Here is a 16,254-nt window from a genome sequence, read left to right on the forward strand (position 1 = left end):
ATTATTTGCGAACTCCACAATCGTCGGAAATGTTAATTCTGGAATTATATTCTACCGTCTGAATGTATTTATATCGTCTGAAATGTTAATTCTAGAATTAACACTTTCTATTCTAATAAGAAATATTGACAATTTATTTTATAGCAAAAGAGTTGTAAGAACAAACTAACGTTTGATTTTATTAATTATGTCACTATTTGATATTATATTACGCATTGTGGACATCAATTTGCTCAAGAATTCGTCAAATCGCATTTTACTTGAACAGTGAGCATAAACATAATTCGCATAATTCGCGAAGATTAATTTATTCGATGGCTATCTCTGTAAAACTAAATGCACTTTGAAAAAAATCGTATCCTTCATGAAACCAAAGCCATTTTAGCACTTGCCCAGAGGTGCTCTATTTGCCGGAAAATTTGCTCCACTTTGCTTAGCGAGAAATTCTCTCTTGCTCACATATACACGTACACTCACCCTTACATACGCATACCCTCTTCTTCTCACCCCGTCGAGCCGCAAGCATCCAGCTCGCATCTCGGCCTCATCCAATTCCCATTGGTTGTAGCGGTGCGACGGGCGGGCTATTCGAGCAAAAGCGACCGGGTAAATATCTTGCAGTGACGGTAAACGGAATTGAATAAACATTTTTCAGCAAATAGAACCGACAATGGTACGAATTTAAAAGTCGCTGAGACGAGCACAGGTGGTTCTCCCTCTCGCCATGCCAGCGGGAAAAGCGCCGAACGGAAAAATTGCATTTCACCCCCACCTGCCCACAACCCTGCCCTCCCGCTAACATTCTTTGTGACCTTCCCCCCGACCCCTTCACCCTTCGTGCATTTACCTTCGCCCGCCCTGTTCCCCGCTTTCCTTCTCGTTTCCACCGGCTTCGACCCCCTCGTAAAACCAAACCCTCCTGGTGCCCGGCGATGAACTGCGGTGGCGGGAGGGTGGCGCTCAAAGCCCTCGGCCAGTTATCTCCCGATTCTTGCTGAGAATTGGTTATAAATGCTAATGTACGAGCCAGCTGCGATGCAATCTCCCCGGTACGAGGGTGGACGGTTTTTTAGAAGGTGTTCAATTTTAAGGTCGGCCGCGTTGCGCACCGCGGCCTTCTTAGTATCAATGACGAATGTTGAATCTTGAGAAAAAGATGTGATTCGTTCATATATTTGGGTAGTTCAAAAAATGAATGGGGTTGAAAATCATAGTAAATCAAAACCGTATAAGATTAATACATTTATTCAGCTTTAGGAAGACTAAAAACACATTTATAAGACTTTCAGTTCTCTCAAGCAAACTTAACATATAACTCAATTATTCTAGCAACTGCCCCTACTTATCTCACGTAAGAATTATGTACGTGAGAATGCAAGTGGTGTAAGTGGCATTTTTAAAAAAATTGAGATAATATGTTTGCCACACGTAGGATTATTAATAATTATGACATAGACTTGAATCAATAGCTTCTCACACGTCTGACAATAAACAATAAAATATCTTGTGCTAAACAGGAGTATCAAAAGGCAACCCAGCTTTGAATCCAAGCTTGAAACAAAAAGAAGAAATGAGTGACTTATACCACTTGCATTCTTACGTACATTATTGGATCCACAATTTAATAAAAAAAAATGTGAAAACTCTATCAACTTATTATATCTTCTTATAAACTACTCAATCTTTTTCGATAATGAAGCAAAACAATTCGTAGCAAGCGTGTACGAAGATATATCAAAACATCGGTAAACAAAGTGCAACGACATAGGGACAGGGGGTTGGCAATTCGAAACAGGGATGGAAGAGGTCAAATCAGGCAGTGTAGGCGCCGCTGTCGTCGTGGGAACCGATTTACGATTGCAAGCGTGCTTCGACAGTTTGTTCCGAAGGGACGACCGCGACCTCGTTCGTCGGTGAAAAGGAGGATCGAGTGAACGGCGATAAATTAGCATCGAGTTAACATCCGACACGTTGAAATTCATTGTTCTCGTTTAGTTTTTTGGACTCGTACCACTGTGTGTAGTAAACACGTTTGTTCGTTCGTTCAAGTCGTGTCTGGCAATAAGAGATTTCTAATCTATCTTTACTGTTTCATGGGATGATAACAGACTTTTATGGCGGACATCACATCAATGTAAAACATTGACAAAATAGTAGAAATGTTCAACGATTTAAAACGTTGATTCCTGGATCTAGGCCGCTCACCAAAGAATTTCAATAACCCCGTGTTACGTACGATATTAAAAATACCATTGCGGCAATTCTGGTTTTCAACTTACGACGCCGCCGTATAGATATTTATATGTATAATACGAGTTCCGCGTATATAAGAGATACGAAATCTGGCCACGGAATTTTCGAATTTAAATATCTGCGAACATCCAGCCAAGCGCTCACGGATTCTTGAATCACAGCTAGCTAGCGAAGGATATATGAAGAACTCCAGGGCTTGAAACCAGTTGATCTAGCTATGCATTTATGGATGTCGAAGCCACCATGAGTTGCGTTGCGCTACTCCGTATCGCGCCGCATTGGTTTCCTGCTTACGACGAATCGACTTTTCCTTTTCCAACCGATCTGCCGCGTAGCGTCGCCGTCCCCCTTTTTCTTCATTTTTATCCACCGCATCGCCGTCCAGGGCTTCTTACAGTTTCTTTTGTTCGATCCCGTTCGGGCTCCTGTATTAGTGGATTTGAGGATGATCGTCGATTATGGTCTCTCCAGCAGCAGCTGGTTCTCGAAGAAGTTCACGTGGAAACAGGAATTCCAAAGAACTACTCCGCGATTTCCCAAAGGTCCATCCTCTCGATAATTCAACGTCTCGCGCCAACCTAGAATTCAGCTGTCTTCTACGAGACATCGGGAGCCATTGTATGGTCCGGTCCGACGAACGGAACTCCGATTCTTTTCGGAATTTGATACGGCAAACAGTGAAGAGATTCGAAGAACCGATCCTTCACGATTTCACTATTCTCTTCTCCGTTCAAATCGATACTTCCAAAGCATATATCCATACAATTCTAATTAAATACTGCAAGGTTTATATCGGTAAAATGAAATGGACGTTTTGCTGTGTTTCAATTAGCAGTTCGTTCTCTCAATGACAACGGCAGGACGATAAATAGTTCCACTATCTGAAAGGTAGAAAATAAGCACGAAAAGCGTTGGGAAACGGTCGCCGGTAGGAAGAGAGACGACGCGGAGTTCGGTTTCATTTCGCATGCAACGATTCGTTTCTCGACGCGTTGAAATATTACCGCAATACCGGTTTGCCAACGCGTAAAGAAAAGTAACCGTAGAATCCAATCGACCAATCCTATTTTCTCGCTTCTGTTTGCAGATTACCTGGCCCCGGCGATCGACCGGAAGGAGAACGACACCACGGGCTCGCGCTCGTCGCCTCGCCTCGTCTCGCCTAGTCCAGTCGCGGAGCAAAACGCTGATTTATTCCCGGGGCCACGCCGGAATGAAAACATGGCACCGGGTAGAGGGCATAAGCAAATTACCGGATCCGGAGACTGACCGCGTTAAGCGGCTTTTCGCAGTGTGAGTTCACGCCCGAAAGCTCCCGTTAAATTCGACAAACCAACGAGACGCTTGGACAAAAAAGCGAATAGCGGACACAACTGGAAAACAAAAAGGAGTAGAGAGAGAGAGGGGGGGAAGAAAAATGAGTGGGTGTAAGCTGAGTAGAAAATTCGAAAAGCGAGGGTACCTCATCGCAAATACTTATTCCGGAAATCCTGTTTGTATGAAGGCTTGAAGTTACCATCTACCATACCTGACTACTACACTTTCCGTCTCGCGTCCGGCGGGCGTCACTCACGGCTACAGTTTCTCGCCTCCCTTGTCCTCCGTTCTTCGACCAAAAGAGAGAGAACTTGGAAGAAATACGAAAAGAAAGAAACAAAGAAGAAGGGGTACGAACCGGGAGAAACGGCAGGGGAACTCACTCACTCACTCTCCGGTGGCTTTGCATTCAACCGAGTACGGAGGAAAGTTTAAGTGTGTGACTCATGGAGACACTCTTGAAATTCACTCCGCGCCGTTCTTTAAGTTTCTATTTTCCTCGCTAACAGAAAGAAAAAGAAAGTCGACTACTCGTGTAGCGGATTGCGCCTTTGCCTGTACCGACACGGACGTCGCAGTGCCACGGTTTCCGTTCGTGATACCGCATCGGCGAGTACCTAGTGACTCATGGAGACACTCTTGAAATTCACTCCGCGCCGTTCTTTAAGTTTCTATTTTCCTCGCTAACAGAAAGAAAAAGAAAGTCGACTACTCGTGTAGCGGATTGCGCCTTTGCCTGTACCGACACGGACGTCGCAGTGCCACGGTTTCCGTTCGTGATACCGCATCGGCGAGTACCTCTAATCGATAAGGTCTCGAGCCTAGCCCTGCCGAATGCCACACGCTCGATGCGTTTCCCCGGAAGTGTGTATCGGTCTCCTCTCTCCTCGGCCGTCGAGGTTTTTTCCACACGACGACGGTTCGATCGGAACGAACAAAGGGAATTGATACATCGCGAAGGATCATCGGATCGCGAAAACTCCGTTCTCTTCAGAACGCGTCTTCTCGGCTCAGGAAACGTTAAAATTGAAAACTGGCTTTCAAGGCTCATAAAGCAGAATTATGCGGCGCATAATGCCGACCGGAATTCTTTAATAAGATCGAGTTCGACGTTATTGCACCGGCGCGGCGGCGCCTATAAATATCCCTTAAACGTATGCGTACCTTAAGAGGGCAATATTCCCCCGAAAACGAGGGAACCGAACTTTTCGATTTCGATCGAATCTCCTCGATGGAGAGCTTCATCCCGAGATAGAACTAATATCCCAGAAAATATTTCAAACATCGATTTTGTCCAGAGAATTCCGGTCCGCGTTCCAGTCGGGACCGCGTGCCATCCCCTTTAAAAGAAAAAAAGGGGAGAGGGGTGAAGGAAAAATGACGGAGGCGCATAAAATCGAATGCTTGTCCGATCCTGCGAAATCCTTCCGCGATCTACCCCCGTTCGACGACCTTCCGACCAACGACCATCTTCTAAGAGGATAACGAAATTTCTTCGGAGACTGTGATCCGAGTGTCAATTCGGCGACGATCGTTTCATTTCTATATCCACTCGAATATCGGTGAAGGTGTACGCGAGCGAACATATCTTGCCTTTGCGTGAAAATATCTACCGGATCTGGTGCTTCGCGCGGTGTGATGGAGTGTTTCATGCCGCATATCGTTCGCGACGAAAGATCCGACACCTGGTGGATTTCCGTTCGCGCGACGAAGTTGAGGACAATAGATTCGAGGAGATCGCGACGACGGTCACCTCGGAGAAAATCGTCGAGGGAACTAGCCACGATCGACGCAACTAAATAGATTTCAATTATTCGTAACTGGCAGTTAGTAGATACGAGAGTCGAGGGAGACGCTTTATTCCGAAAGGCGACAAAGGTTACAACTTGCGCGCGAGATCGGGCGTCGATGGAGCACGAAGGAGATTAGAAGACCCAGTCCCCTCTTATCTCCCTATTTCTCTTCCTCGCCATTGGTCCGCCGTTATCAGCAGGCGAGCTGACAAATGCGAACGACAGGCCGCGTTAAGATACCGTTCGACAAATGAGAGTCACTGTACGGTTGCGGAATTGGGTGATCCGGTAGGAAGAAGAGAACGTTCGAAAAAAAGGATCCGAGAGAGTGAATCAAAAGGGGACGGGGCAGGATGGAGAAGGACAGTACGAGACATTACAGAGCGTACGAGGGCTTCAAGCCCGCGAACAATGGCAATACATCGTCCTTGAAGCGGTCGACGTCGGATCGCTCGAAAACACATCCATCGAGACAAGTGAGATGCCTGTGCTTCGGCGGTGTGCCGGACAAGGCCAGCCACCACTCGTTCCTCAAGGGTTGTATTATAAACCTTGGCATTTGCGCCCTGCTCGTCGCTTACATTTTGCTCGGCAGCTTCATCTTCCTCGCCATCGAGGGCGGCGCTACCGACGACGTTGAGATACAACAAAGGACACTTGCCACCACAATAGCCGGGAATCAGCCCACCAACAACAGACGGAACACCACCGCTTCGCTGAAGCAGGTGAGCGAACATCACGACTATTGATTTCCCATCCCTCCCTCCTTCCCACCCCTGTCAGCACCCTGTCCTCACTGCGTCCGACAATTTTTCCTCCCCACTTTTCATTGTTGCATTTTTACGGTCCACGTAGTTCAAATATATTGGTCACTTGTTACGTAACGACTATGCGCTCTCGCCATTGTATACGAGCAAACGCATCCTTTCGGGGGACGCTCGATAGGGTACAGTGAAACGATCCTACCCTGAGTTGAAATCTATGTACTCTTATCGTATACATATATGTTGCAGTTCGAAAGTTGATTAGGTCTTTGAAAGACGAAATTTTTGTTTACGTTCCTAAGCAATTTGTTTTGTATGCACATATTCTCATCGTTTGATAAAGTATCTACTTTGCATCAGATGTTACAGGGAGGGTGAAAGATGCATCAATAATTTTGCAACAACTGTACGTTTTTAGAAAATTGCATACGTAGATTGATCCGCTATTTCATCATTTACATCAATTGCCAATTAATGCAACACGTATTCAGATATAATTGAATATAGTATATGTATATTTCATTTATTTTTTAATCCTATCGATTATCTCATCGTTTACATTAGTTTCCAATTAATACACCGTATGTTCATAATCATGTTGAGAAAATTCTATTCATGTTTGAAATTCATATATTATACAAAACTTTATTTCGCGTTCTGAAATATGCGAGAGACAGCAACGCTTGCGAGACGAACTGAAGCAAAAGGAAGTGAAATCGTCGATTTATCGTCGCATTTCCGGTTCGATACCACCTTTCGAAGCTAAGATGACCTCGGCGCGAGACCCGAGAAGTCAATCGAATTATTGGTGCGTTCTGGCGTTGCCGTTGCTGTAGCTGGACGTCGCTTGTTTCAACGAAGTTTCATCGATCGCACGTCCCATCTACTTTTCTTCCTTCTCTTTAAAGTAATATCCGTTCCGCAGTGTCCTGTGTAGAAAAGACATTTCCGATTTCTCGATCTTATTCGTAAGCTTCCTCGTCACGTGCCACGATAACAACAGTTTACAACAGATCTCCTCATCCCGTCTCATTACTTCTTTTCTTGCGTTTCTTAGAAAAATCATAATTCATGTTTAAGCATACTCAGTATCGATCTTAAAAATTCAGTCAAATGTATTAACTACTCCCTTCGTTTAACAGCAATTTGTTTAAAAATATTAAATATTATTGGTGAGATCACGAACAATGTAGATCAATTTGGGTTTAGGGATTCTCAATGGGATCGTTTCTTTTCTGGTTCCCACAAACCTACTTCGTCTCACTTTATTGAAATCTTGCTTGTGCTTGAAACTTCAATTTTGTTTAACGCATGAAGGTGAGCTTCGAAGCCCGATCGAAAACCGTGGAGAACATATGGCTAATCACGGAGAGTTTGAACGTCCTTTACCGTGAGAACTGGACAAGGCTGGCTATCCGGGAAATCGAACGTTTCCAAGATCAGCTGGAGAACATGGTGGCCACGCAGAATACCGGGACGTACGTTGCAAGTTCTTCCAGCGACCCGGTGACAGACCGACAACCGCCCGGATACGAGTGGAACTTTGCCAAAGCGTTCCTCTACTCCCTAACGGTGGTCACAACAATCGGTAAGTGCTTACAAACTACACATAGGCTGGTGCGTGTAAAACGTTTTGTCCCTGGAATTTGAGTTTTCCGGTCGAAATTGGGATAATGAAACTATGTAATTAGTTAGGAATTTCTAAAAGTAACTGATAAACTACATGAAGTATATCATTATAACATTTGATATTCACTACTCAAATTAATACGTTGATAAATATAAATAAGGATAATTAAAATTAAACAAGACTTGGATTTGTCTATTTGCATACATAAATGCATCAGAGAACTAATTGTTAATCAATCTCCGCATCATCAGTCAGAAACTATGGATGAGTGTTTAACAACTTTCTATACTTGCAATAAGAAAAGACATAAAGCAACTAATCAGATTATATCCAACACGTATGAAAATAGTTATGGATATAAGGATTCGGTCGTTTCAAGGTATCGCAAAACGTCGAAGAATTTCACGTTCGAACGATTCCTGATAAAATGCGAGACGGGGAAGCGGTCGAAGGGCGTATGAGGGTGGGTTGGTCGGAAAAAATAGCGCGGAAGCTGGAAGAGTCGAAAGGGGTGAGACTCTCGGTGCCCGTATAGCGAGCATCAATTTTCAAGGCAAACAAAGTCCAACATTAATGTGTAATGGCCGTAGCGTTGGCCTGAGTTCTTGTTGTCCGCTTTACATATCGAAACGGCCCGGGTATTGCGACAATTTCAATGCAACCGACTTACCGGCGTTCGAACCGAGTGACGTCACGTCCGATCGTTTACTCTGGTTATTACTGAAACAGATTGGAAGTCTATGAGTTTTGTGGATATTACGCGAGGGGTGCAAGGGAAAAAGGGGACGGAAAAAATAAATAAAAGGAAAGTAGAGGATGAGGGAACGAAACGGAGGGAGCGTGCATATGGCAACGAGGGTAAATACGAAGCGGCTTATCGAATTATCTTCGTTATCTGTGCTGCGCCGTGCCGCCTCTTCTCTTTTCTTTTTAACGCGGCGATGTCACCGAACTGGTAGTGCAATTCCGAAAAAGGCTGAATGTTTGGATGAAAAAATAAATAGAAAACGGGGAGAACGGTTTTTTCGTATCGGGATCTCGCTTGCGCGAAACATCTGTGCACATATACGATCTATTCACGTTCACTACCGTCGTGTATGAAAATACTGTCCTATGTTATATGAAGAGTCCTAAATGAATGAAAAGCAGAAATCAGTATGATGTTTTACGCTTAATGTCTGTTATCTGTGCTTTCATGGTTGTTTAGTATCATCGTCAAAATCTGATGATGAATTTAAAAAAACATTAATATGTCTTAATATTTCGCGTAAGATTTTAAAAAATCATTATTTTATTCGTCTGAACTTAAGAGCATTAGAGTGTTGCATTATCGAAGAGACATTAATGATCTTTTGATATTAACAAAGCATTCCGCCCAAATGCTCTCTTTGTATCGGTTTTTGAATTCTTTTATTTTCTTTGCCACCGCTTTTCTTTTTGCACTTTTCCCTTCCTTTTCGTCAGGGTTCCCGTTTTAATCGATTTCTACAATTTTTTGTTTTGTCTTACTTTGTTCAGTTTTTGTTCTCGTCATCTCTGTTCGCTGAACCTTGTCCCCTTCCTAACTTTCTGTCAACCCATCCTTTCGGCTCAATCCTTTCTTCAGCTCCCAGTCTACGTTCCTCGCTTTCAAGAATTGAAAGCCCGTCTTAAGGTGGGATAAATTTAAAGTTCGATTTAAGCTCTCGAAATCGTCCCGGCTCGGAAATTTTGAAGGAAGTGAAATTCTATATAGTCGGATATACATTGTGTACCTCGAAAAGTAACTTCTCTCACAATGTTAAAGCGATCTCTATTATCGCGTGTACAATTTTCGTAATTAAAAACCAGTAATAATTTGATATTCATGAACATAACAAATTTTCAATGGTCAGTAATTTTAAAAATTCTCCTCCGTCCAAATACTTAAATGATTTTGAACTAAGGAAGTTCTGAATTATCTTTAATCGTATATCTATATGAATAGAAAACTAGGACCTAATTTGATACCACATTCAAAGTCATCGCATTAATTATAGGTGCCTTGTTTGCAATATAAATTCATGAATTCCCAGATCTATTATATGTACCATATCACACATAAACACTTGCGACAGTGCTGAGATACACGTATAATTCTACGTAGAAAATATATAAACTATTAATAACTTCAAAAAGATAAAAATTCATTACGATTCAATTGAAGAGATCTATCATGACTCGTTTCTCAATCATCTTTTTTTCATATATTTTTTCCATCCTGTTACCAATGAAAACAGAAATCATCAGAAATGGAAACAATTTTATCACCTGGTTGAATTTATATTTGATATAGGTACTCCGGTCTGAAATCGTATATTCAAATTCTCATTCGTTTTTATTAAGACGGCGGGGTAGATTATAAGGAAAGCGAAGAGGGAATAATCTCTTTCCTTGAAAAAAGTCACCGCAGGAAATTAATCCGTTTCACAGAAATTCTCGAGCCACACCACGGTCCTCGTTCCTATTTTCTTCCGCGTCTCGCTACCGTATACGTAGCTTTTAGTTCCTCGGCGGGAAACCACTCAACTTCTTGTTAGCAATGGTGAACGTGTCTGACCATATCTTGCCTCGTTCCCCTTCGGTGGCTCTTTTTGTGCCACTTTCCACTTAATTACAGAAAGTATCGTACCGCCTTTCACCGACTCGTTCACCCACGCACACGCGCAAACACGTAAGAACTTCAAGTATGTTAGACTCAAATCAAATTCTAGAAAACTGGAGCGATACGATATAATAAATGGAAGGTGTTCCTCTTCAGAAGTGAAATCCGTGAATTTTCCGACTGCAATTGAAAAAATAGTTTCGAAAAGGATATTTAACATTGGAAAATGGTTTTTGTATTCATATTTCATTTCTATTTGTTGTCCATGTATTGAATCAATGAATAGTTATTAAAATCATTTGAAGAAAATAATTATTCATTCAATTGAATGAGAATATAGAATTTTATAAGAAACATACTAATATTACCGTTCCATTATTAGAATTCATTAAATAATCTGATTATCTTAAATTCGAATCCATCATTCACAAGTAAATCACTTCGTAATTTCAATTCAAGCAAAAAAGCTAGTTAACTTTAGATGTAATTAACGTTCCGTCTCCAGCCTTATTTTTAATGACTTCATCTGCACACTGCATCGTTTAAGTGCATGCATATTTTTTTTAGATTTTCAAGTTTTAAAAAATCACAGAAAATTCTTGAATACTCTTCGAAGTTTCTAATATATCATTGAATTAAGTTTTGTTGCTCATTACCTTTTTTCAAGAGAAACAAGAACATGGGAAACGCGTAGGAAAATCTGTGTGTGAGTCGAAAACAACCCAGTATGCAGACGGAGGGTTAATAGTCCGTAGCGATTCGCGTCACGTGTAACGACTAATTAAAAACGGTTGAATGCGAAAATGAGTGTTATTTGTTGCAAAGTGGCTAGTTATGTATGACGTCGGATTAACTTAGAGTTGAAGACTTCGTTTCAGTGACAGGACCTCGGTATCGTTTTCGTTTCGAGTAACGAACTTTTTAATTGGCCCGCTCGACAAAATTTGATCGTCTTTCTTATAAAACTCTCTTTTAGTTCTACGTAACAGCAAACGACTTCTGGAATTGACGATTTGTAAGTCTGTTTAATAAATAAAGTTTTTATACGATTAATGATGCGTACGATTATTGTTTTACCTTTAGGATAAAATTTACAATTGTCGGCTTCCTCTTTCTTTGTGGTAAGTTTTAATAAATGCCTTGTATAGATTGCAAAATTATATTATAACATCATGGTAAATTGTTTCATATAATTAATGTAAATGAATAAATTATCAGGAACTGTTCAGCAATCGTGAAAAAATTCTTGAACATAATTTGTTGTATAAATACTTATACATTTAACAATATCCACACGTATCAATACTTTCTTATACATTACAATTTATATGTACTATATTCTTTTTTTCTTTTTCATATTAGTAAATCGTGTCGTGAAAAACTGCATGATAATCGATCACTAATCGGTAACAGGGACAATGTTTCGTTGCGCTATCTCCGGGGATGGTTCTATTCCGACACCTTATCGATCCGCGGGCACGCAAGACGGGCCGCGCCCACGATGCATCCGGTCGAAACGAATTTCGTGTTGAATTTCGTATTAATTATTTCTGACATGAAGGGGGGAAAAATTTCGACGCTAGAACGTTGACATTCTATTAAAGGCAGCGCGGCAGGGTAAACAAGCCCCTGGGTAATGTCCCCTTTGGACACTTTCTTTCCTCCCTCTCGTGTCTTTCAGTTTAATCCTACTTTAATCTTCAATTCCAATACATTTTACGTTTCAAATTGTTTCTGGAATCTATTATTCCAAAATTACATTAAATAAGTACTTGTTACACTGTGAGTCATCTTTGGTAGGGAAAGTCTCAGAATATTATTCAATAAATGTGTTTATGTAATAAGAATTTTCTTTTTTAAGTCAAAAACTGAAATAACCACGGTATCGTTGATTTGTACAATCTCCTATGATACTTTTCAACATACAACGAGTTCTTATCGACCTATCCGACCGATTGCACTCGAAGGGAATAATAAAAAGAGATTCGACAGAATTCTCGGAGAGATAACTCGCCTAGACTTGGGGTATCTCATAATCTATTGGAAAACAGCTTTCACTTCTACGGTAGTATCAATCTTGCAGATAAACATGGTAGTTCTTCGAGATAAGTGGGAAGAGACTTTGTCATGCGCGTCCCATCGAGGAAACGGCATAAAGTATTCGATGCCGAAAATTCCATATCCGGGTGAAATGGTCGTCCCGATAGGGTGGACTAAAAGACACGTAGCGCCAGGTGATACCCACCCGAGGAATATTCGTTGCGAAAGGGGGATAAAAATCGGGTCTGATCCTCGGGATCCGGGCTCTTGGTCCTGGTCCAGCATCCAGCACTATTTTCCGAATACGTAACTCCGACTTGTGGAGAGGCAATCGGCCAAATATTCATGTGATCTTCCATGTATCGAGAAATATACATATACGAATGGAAACTAGTCTCCCATGCGATACGTAAACTGGATTACACGACTTAAGTGTCGCAAAATACAGTTCACACAACTTTTGTATCCAGAAAAGCTTTCAGATCATGAAAAATTGAAAGGTTTCGTAACCGGATATCTATCGTACCCTTGATGGATCTTCATAATCTTTTCAATAATTTAATAATTGAACAGTATAAAAAATGGAAAGAGAAGTGTTTGTTAAATTTTTACACTAATTCAGTGTACTGATCGTTGGGTAATAAATTACTATTAACTGATTAAAAATAAATGAAGTATCAGACTAGCCAGGGGAACCAAAGCATGAAATACCCTCGGCTTTCGTGGATCAACCAGGATTTGATCCCCCGTAAGCTAGAGCATCATCTATTCATGTAGTTTTGTCACTGTATCTGCTTAACTCGAACATACACCGACATGAAATTCTATATTCTTTCACTATAAGAAACCTATTAATATTCTTCAATATCTTCAAGATACTTGATTCAAACTATTTTAAAGCAAATAATTAATTCGACGTCTTAAAATTTTCGTTTATACTATCGTGAGCTCATTAATCAACTATTGAATAATTAATTCTTGAAATAGATTAAAATTTCATGATTATTCTTTTAATCACAAGAATTAGTCGGTCAGTGGATATTTCCAAATTGATTAGTATCGAACAGTGTTGTTCCAAATTCATCTTGGACCCGAGCGTTCTTTAGTTTCGTCCGATTCTTTTGGCCGATCTCCAAATGCGACTGATCCAAAGTCGAACGAAGAGAGAATCCATTAATCATCTCGCGCGGTTACTTTCGTGTCATCGTAATCTCCGTTCTTTCGAAGCTCTGTTCGCCATCAAGGTATACGGTCGCTTATTCTTTCGAGCTTTTTTCCCCGTTCCCGGACTTCTTCTCCGTCTACTACTTCTTCTGCAGCTGCAGCGACGCGCCGCGTCCCCGCTTTTACCTAACCCTCCTCCTTTTCTCGTTCTTTTTTATCGGATACCGTATGCCATTTTGCGCCTCGGCACTATAATTTCTTTCGCCGTTTCCCTGGTTGCACAGCGCGGTGAGGCGCGGCGCACGCTTGTAAGGGAAAACACGGAGAAAGGGAAAACGAAAGGTAGGACATCGGAGGTACGAGGATCCACACGAAGAAGGCCAAAGGCCTTTCATTCTCGGATGCAGTTTCGCGAATTTTAATCAGAGGATCGGAACGGTGAGCCGAGCAGAGTCGAGTCACGCCAATCCTAAGACGGGTGCCAGGGACATTCGACTTTTCCGCGGACTACTCACTAATGGATTGCTAGAAACGAGAAAAGGTTGCGGACTAATCGCAATTTTGTTTTACGTTTTCGGGCTATCGTCTCTCTCCCTCTTTCTGTCTTCCATCCTCGTTCGTTCCTCTCTGTTAACCCGTTCCTTCTTCCAAACACGGCTGATTGCACTTCAATATTGCAAATCGGTACTTTCGGTGCCGGCATTCGTGCAACGGAAAAATTGAATAGCGGCGAGAAATTGGAAAATAGGAGACGCCGTTTCCAGAGAAAAAGGAACTACGAATTAAGTGAACAGAGAAAAGAATGAAACGTTGAGTACACTTTGACAACATCTCGAATGGGGGAAAATTGCGTAGCAATTTTATAAGTTTCGCGACCAGAAATGATGATGGAAGCATAACCGTTGGTACAGGAGAAAATTATATCAGCTGTTTCCTAAAACGTCCAAAATAAAATAATCCTGATTATCAAAATGTGAAAACTATCTTGTACGAAATATTCCATCTCTTCTTCCTTCTCTTTTTAGTAAATGTATTTTATCGTTTCTTAAGTAGTTACTCGTTTCAGATAAAACAGCCTTTCGTACTTAAAGCGAACGTTGATTAAATTAATTATTATAGCTCGACCGTGTCGCGAGCATTAATCAAGTTCGACAAAACTGGAACGAAGTGGAATGGGTGGAAAGAGAAAGAGAAAGAAGGATGGTAGCTTAAAGGAGGGTCGTCGAGAAGTCTCGAAATGGCAAAGGAGGTTCTCTTTTTCGTCTCCCGTTTTCCCCGGATTCGAATCACGCCTGTCTCCTTCTCGCGTTTTCCCCGCTTTTTATTCTCTTTTTTCTTCTTTTTCGAGGGTGCCTCGCGCACATCGCCTTCGTCCGTCTTTCAAGCATCGCGGTGTACGTCAGCCATCTCTCAGACGTTCTCCACACTTTCCTCTCGCCTTGCCGCGCCACCGTAAAATTGCTATTTTCATTTTCTATTTTCCTTAAAACCATACCACAGAACTTGATAGCAACCGCGAGTCTTAACTGACTTTGACCCCCCTTTCAACTCCATCCACTCCGAGAAAATTAATTGCGAGAAATCTAATTCAAATTATTGCTCGATAAGAGGATGAAGAGTATACGAGAAATTCCTTTTTAGTTAGAAGTATCTGATACAGGAAGTGCTATAAACTAATGAAATAATCGAAAGATGATACTTTTAGATGTGTAGAAATATGTGCTATAAAAGAACGTATTTATGGATGATTGATAGAGTATATTCTATATTATTATATTTTATGAGCTGACAAATTTTATCAAGTTATATAAGAAGTACAATTCTAAACAAATTGAATAGGAAATATAACACGTTGACAAATAATTTTAAAAAAACGTGAATCAACATGAGAAACAGAGAGACGAATAATAATAATTGGATTTGCAAATGAATTATCTTGGATTACTTCTTGTAAAAGCAAATGATACTCGTATTACTTATGGAATCTAATGCAATCTTCAAAATTTTATAATTCTCCTAAACATAGTAGCGAAAGCTCACTTTCGTTTTCCGTCCGCGTCGATCCACGAGAAATTTCAGTAGCTTTCTCTTCCGTCGAACAGCAATAGTGGTAGGTATACATATATCCATCGACGTCGACGTCAAACGCCACCAGAAGATGGATTTCCTCTTTCTATTTCTATACGTCGAGCACGCGGCCCACAAGAATGGTAATATATACGAATGATCGATCGTTGCCCGAATGGTATTGTACGCTCTGCTAGATATATTTTTTAATCTCGTTTCCCTGCCCCTTTCATCTGACTCGCTCTTTACGATATTTCAGGCCATAGATAACTTCCCGATTGTGTTACCCCTTAGGGTGAAATCCGTATACAAATTGTGTACTAAATACATAATTGAAATGTCTGAAAATATATTTCCACTTTTTAATCTGTTCAGTCTCATAATTCATTTTTCTACGAACAGTCTGCATATTGAGCTCTGACGATAATAACAAAAAATACAACTCTGTCATAAACTTGAGTAGATACATAATTTTTCCGTAATTCTTCTAGAAAAAAATTCAACCTATTTGCGAAGCTTTTATTACTCGAATGTTTGTTATGACGTTTGTTTAGCTCGTACAAAATTATAGTAATTAATAAAACTTCATTGATATTAGATTGT

The 16,254-nt window shown here is 41.0% G+C and overlaps 1 protein-coding gene and 2 long non-coding RNA genes across 4 annotated transcripts in view; 1 reads left to right on the plus strand and 2 right to left on the minus strand.

Moving 5' to 3' along the window:
- The first annotated feature begins 4,195 nt into the window (after window positions 1-4,195).
- Window positions 4,196-16,254, plus strand: part of LOC108628611 (TWiK family of potassium channels protein 7) — a 42,501-nt gene continuing 30,442 nt past the window's right edge. The window contains exons 1-2 of the mRNA XM_026816573.1: window positions 4,196-6,088; window positions 7,445-7,715. Of these exons, the coding sequence (XP_026672374.1) occupies window positions 5,717-6,088; window positions 7,445-7,715 (643 nt within the window). The 5' untranslated portion in view covers window positions 4,196-5,716. The remainder of the gene's footprint in view (window positions 6,089-7,444; window positions 7,716-16,254) is intronic.
- Window positions 6,625-7,604, minus strand: LOC113464775 (uncharacterized). Its single transcript, XR_003389634.1, has 2 exons — window positions 7,517-7,604; window positions 6,625-7,056 (listed from the first exon to the last, which is right to left on the minus strand). It is a non-coding gene; the product is annotated as an uncharacterized LOC113464775 (long non-coding RNA).
- The window catches only part of LOC113464774 (uncharacterized), a 31,727-nt gene continuing 23,079 nt past the window's right edge, over window positions 7,607-16,254 (minus strand). For both annotated transcript variants that reach the window (XR_003389633.1, XR_003389632.1), the window contains 2 exons: window positions 8,428-8,477; window positions 7,607-7,693 (listed from right to left, as the gene is read on the minus strand). This is a non-coding gene — a long non-coding RNA (uncharacterized LOC113464774). The remainder of the gene's footprint in view (window positions 7,694-8,427; window positions 8,478-16,254) is intronic.

Source organism: Ceratina calcarata, unplaced genomic scaffold (assembly GCF_001652005.2).
Source record: "Ceratina calcarata isolate Rehan_Ccalc_2016 unplaced genomic scaffold, ASM165200v1 scaffold53, whole genome shotgun sequence".
Taxonomy (NCBI): domain Eukaryota; kingdom Metazoa; phylum Arthropoda; class Insecta; order Hymenoptera; family Apidae; genus Ceratina; species Ceratina calcarata.